We start from the raw sequence: 4,807 nt of genomic DNA, 5'->3' as shown, positions 1-4,807 counted from the left end.
GCTTCATTAATGCTGACCTTTGCTGCTGACCCACTGTTCTTTAATTAGTGTCATGACCCTGGTTTGTTTCTCTATTTACTGGCTGATTGGGAAACGGTTCCTAAAACGCACCATGTACCAACTACTCGTTCAAAGCAATTGATGAACATTTGATGGGTTCCCCTCAGCTGGAAATATTGCAAAATCGGCTATCCGATTTCACAGCGTACTGCATTATTCAATAGCGATTTGTTCATTTTTTTAAATCAGCAACAGCCTATTATTATACTACTTGTGTGGGCTAATTTTGAAACAGAAGCTATGATACACGAGACAAGTTGTAGCCTATCTCCATATCATCTCGTCATCTATTATTCCATAGCAAATATGCATAGTGAGTTTACGCTCTATGTATTTATTTATTTTTAATCTCCAATGGCATAATTAGGCTATGAAATTGCAGTAATATTTCTATAGGTGTGACATTTGAATATTTTTCTAAAATTAATTGGAGCTGACTAACCTATTTTGTTATAGGAAACGTTTTCAATGTCAATCAAATTTCGTTCAAAACCAGCACAACTGAAGCACTGCAACTGAAAGTAATCAAAATAATTTAATAGTAGCCTATGGTAATGTGATGGTGTGGTGAAATCCGTTGAACGTTAATGTTTTCCTTTTGTTTATTTTCCCTGCATTAAACTTTTATAACCCCTTCCATCCCTCTCTCTCTCGCTACCTCTTTCTCTCTCCCTCCCTTCTCTCCCTCTCTCTGACCTCTCTCTATCGCTCTCTCTCTCTCTCTCTCTCTCTCTCTCTCTCTCTCTCTCTCTCTCCCATATCCACTAAAGAACAGCCCCTCTCCTTGAACCACTGCCTCTCCTCCCCGCTGTGATGTCGGTGTCCCTGTCCAGCAGCATCCCCGTCGTGCTGAAGGACAAGAGCTACCATGGGGCCGGTGGCATGCTGAAGGGCAGCCCGGCCCGGGGCTCGTGCTTCTACCCTGCCCCTCTCCCCGGTGGTCACCACTTCACGGACCTGTTCTCCGGGACGCACGGTCTCCTGCACCCGCTCAAGTCCCTCGGCCGTCTGGTCTCGGACACCCGGACGTCCCTGCCGCTCAGCTTCCCCGGCGGAGCCCCTGTGTTCCTCGGCCAGGGCGGCCACCACGCGTCGGTCCTCCACGAACACATGTTGAGCGCCTCCGGCATCCCGTACCTGAGCCAGATGTTACCGGGACACCCTCTCTACTCCAAACCGGAGGAGCTGGCCGCCGTGGTGACGGAGCACGCCGCGGGACCCCTGTCTTCAGACTTCAGCAGTCCGTGCAGTGAGAGGTCCTCCTCCGCTTCTTCCTCCTCGCCACCCAAGGAGCGTGTGTTTGACTTGACCCCGCCGAAAACGCGCACCGCGTCCTATCATTTCAGCGAGGACGAGTTGTTCATGGTGCTGTACGGGTACTCCCGCAGCCAGGAGCGCAGCGCAGCGGGTCACGCCATATCAGGGGTGGCCCTACCCGGAAACACAGGTGAGACTGCACGCTTCCATGGTGATTCAATGATGAGTATGCATGCGCGTTAATTGGGTAATGAGCATGCACCCCAAGCTAGCCCAAATTTGATCATGTATTTACTATTCATTTTAATCATGCATGGAGAGAGCAAAGAGCAAGCAAAATCTCAAGGATCTTCTCCCTGAAGTTTAGACTATTCCAAAGGCATATCTTAAAAAAAAAAAAAAATAAATAATAATAATAATAATAATAATAATAATAATAATAATAATAATAATAATTGTTATTATTATTATTATTATTATTATTATCTATCTATCTCTCTCTCTCACACACACACGCACGCACGCACGCACGCACGCACACACACACACACACACACACACACACACACACACACACACACACACACACACACACACACACACACACACACTTGTGCGCATTTACCATTTACCATTCAGGTCCAGTGTTATAGACTGTGTAAGTCTGTGTGAGATCTAGTAGCCTATAATAGTTCATCACATTGACCAAATATATTTTGTCAGTTATCGATCACTGGTCCATTTCACCCCAGAAATGTATTCGATATAGGCTACGCTGGTTTTGGAGGTTTGGAAGTGGATAGCCTAGCTATTTTAGGGAAGTTAAGAGTGTTCTCTGCTGCTCACATTTATGTTTTTTATTTTTTCAGTTTCTGAGAGTCAGGTTCTCCCATTGGACAATGAATCACTTGAACTTCCAGAAGGTAAAGCCCGTATAACTTTCTTTATACAAATATTTATATCTAATTCCATGACGCGGGACTGTTATTTATATAGGCCTGCTGGCTGTGTTGCAGGATTGACCGTCCTCCAGACCGCCTGGGGGAAGGTTTCCCACTGCGGAGTGTTCGCAGACAACAGCATCCAGAAAGCGACGCGGTTCGGACCCTTCCAGGGAAAGCTAGTCAACACCAGCGAGATCAAAACATACGACGACAACACTCTGATGTGGGAGGTAAAGCACTGACTGCACTGGTTCCCAAAGTCATGGTCCGAGAAAAACTGTTGCAAACGGTATCCGAGGAAACCGTTTGCAAGTGTGCGTAATAAGTGCGTAAAATGAAACGCTCTCTTTTCTCTCCCCCAGGTGTTTGAAAACGGCCGACTGAGTCATTTTGTGGACGGCAGGAGCGGCTCAGGGAACTGGATGTCCTTGGTGAAGTGTGCCCGCTTCCCAGAGGAGCAGAACCTGATCGCCGTGCAGGTGCAGGGGCAGATCTTCTACGAGGTGTGCAAGGAGATCAGACCGGGCCAGGAGCTGCTGGTGTGGTACGGGGACTGCTACATGCAGTTCCTCGGCATCCCTCTCACCCTCAAAGACTCCATGGAGGACCACAACGCGGCAGGTCCCACTGAAGGTCCGAATCTAACCTGCCACTCAGGTCCTTACTTCAATAACCCCTGCTAGTCTGAATTACCTTAAAAAAACTTTTTTTTTTCTGTATTTTCTCCAGATTCTGGGGAGGGATTCAAATGTGATCGATGCGGGAAGGTATTTGCATACAAGTACTACAGAGACAAGCATTTGAAGTACACTCGCTGCGTGGACCAGGGCGATCGCAAGTTCCCGTGTCACCTGTGCAACAGGTCTTTCGAGAAGAGAGACAGATTGCGCATCCACATCTTACACGTCCACGAGAAACACAGGCCTCACAAGGTACTGCAATTAAAACAATGCTGCTCCCATATCAATTGCTTTGATTCAGTTTACCAACATCTTTATAATGTGAAATTCATGATGTTCTGAAAATGGACAATAACCTATATCATAATATAGGCTATTTTTTGTGTGTGATTGAGATGCCTTATATATGATGATATAGGCCTAGACCATTCCACTAGCGTCATTCAAAAGTACAGGGTCGATGCACGCACGCATGCAATCAAAAATGTGTGTCGCCAACATGGTGCTGAAAGGACAGCTCCCTCATCGGGTGCCTGAGTTTCATCAGGCCTGCAGTGATATAAGGCATCACAATATAAAACAAACCAATTATTTTCTGAAAATGATTCACTGTTTTCCGTTCAAATAAATAAACAAATCATATAACTCAGTTTGATATACTCTTCACTGTGATTCGTACTCTTCACTTTGATTTATCCGCCTATATAAACTCCCAAAATAAAGAAAATGTCAGCTAATTGAGTTGAGGTGGCTATTCCACTCCCTGGATTCTGGCATAGGCTATGGCTACAAATCATGAAAAATAATAAATAAATCAAAACATTCCCTCATACTAATGAATTAATCTATGGTGTGTTGTGCAGTGCTCGGTGTGTGGAAAGAGTTTTTCCCAGTCGTCCAGCCTCAACAAACACATGCGGGTGCACTCTGGAGAACGGCCCTACAAGTGTGTCTACTGCAACAAGGTGAGACAGATGACGACGTGATAACCATGTGGTCTATAGGAAGTTTATTGTTGACTAGAAAGTCAGAATAGTCTACAAGACCTGGTCAGGTCGAGTCCTCCTCTCTTCTGGTCTGTGGGGCCTGTAGGCTACCTCAGAGCGGCCTCTGGGCTACCTGCTCCTCGTCAGAACTCTGAAGTGCGCGCGCACATCGTTTAACCCCTGCATGCTCAGCCCGCAGCAGGAGCTCGAACTTCCTCATTTCATGGCGCATTTGGCGCGAGCCCCTTATTGTTTCTCTCGACGGGCACGCGCCGCAGAGACACTTAAATGCTAATTACGGCCAGATGTACACCCACCAAGACACCCACCCTTTTGTCTGCAGAGATTCTATAATTTACGGCTGTTGAAGGGGCAGAAGTTTTTTTTCGCTCTTTGTTCTCGATATCCTCCCCTGTTTTTATGTCGCTATAGGCTATGGTTTGTTTAACCTAGACTAATAAAGTATATTTCTTCTTATCAAGACAGACATTGTGCAATAAGCCATGAGACCAGCGGTTCACAGTGAGGACGCGCGCGAATGCTTTAAATGCAGAAAGTGACACATAGCCTTTGTGACAGAGTTTATTTTTTCATCAATAATAGCCAGTTTATAGTTTAAAAAGAAATAGCCTATATAGCGACATTATGGACTGACATTTTAGGGGGTGAATGGGACATTGCAGGTGTGTTCCCAACGTGTCTCATGCACCCAACGTGTCAATTGCAGTGGAAAAACATGCCAGGCCTATGCCATTGTATTCCGTTATCCAAATTGTGATTTTAAACCCATGTTTAAAAGTGTGTCCTCAATACCAACATGCTGCTTTTCCTCCTCCCCTGCCAGGCCTTCACGGCTTCCAGCATTCTGCGCACGCACATC

The 4,807-nt window shown here is 45.9% G+C and overlaps 1 protein-coding gene across 1 annotated transcript in view; it reads left to right on the top strand.

Moving 5' to 3' along the window:
* Positions 1-873: 873 nt before the first annotated feature.
* prdm14 (PR domain containing 14) overlaps positions 874-4,807 on the top strand; it is a gene marked incomplete at both ends in the record, with an annotated part of 4,993 nt that continues 1,059 nt past the window's right edge. Inside the window, 7 exons of the mRNA XM_083651228.1 lie at positions 874-1,507; positions 2,187-2,240; positions 2,334-2,491; positions 2,624-2,894; positions 2,991-3,193; positions 3,805-3,906; positions 4,772-4,807. The exon at positions 4,772-4,807 is cut by the window's right edge and continues 184 nt beyond it. Coding sequence (XP_083507354.1) covers positions 874-1,507; positions 2,187-2,240; positions 2,334-2,491; positions 2,624-2,894; positions 2,991-3,193; positions 3,805-3,906; positions 4,772-4,807 — 1,458 coding nt within the window. The remainder of the gene's footprint in view (positions 1,508-2,186; positions 2,241-2,333; positions 2,492-2,623; positions 2,895-2,990; positions 3,194-3,804; positions 3,907-4,771) is intronic.

This window comes from Poromitra crassiceps (genome assembly GCF_964638095.1).
Source record: "Poromitra crassiceps genome assembly, chromosome: 2".
Taxonomy (NCBI): Eukaryota; Metazoa; Chordata; class Actinopteri; order Beryciformes; family Melamphaidae; genus Poromitra; species Poromitra crassiceps.
The sequence above is the reverse complement of the archived record's forward strand: the minus strand, read 5'-3'. Positions and strand labels throughout refer to the sequence as shown.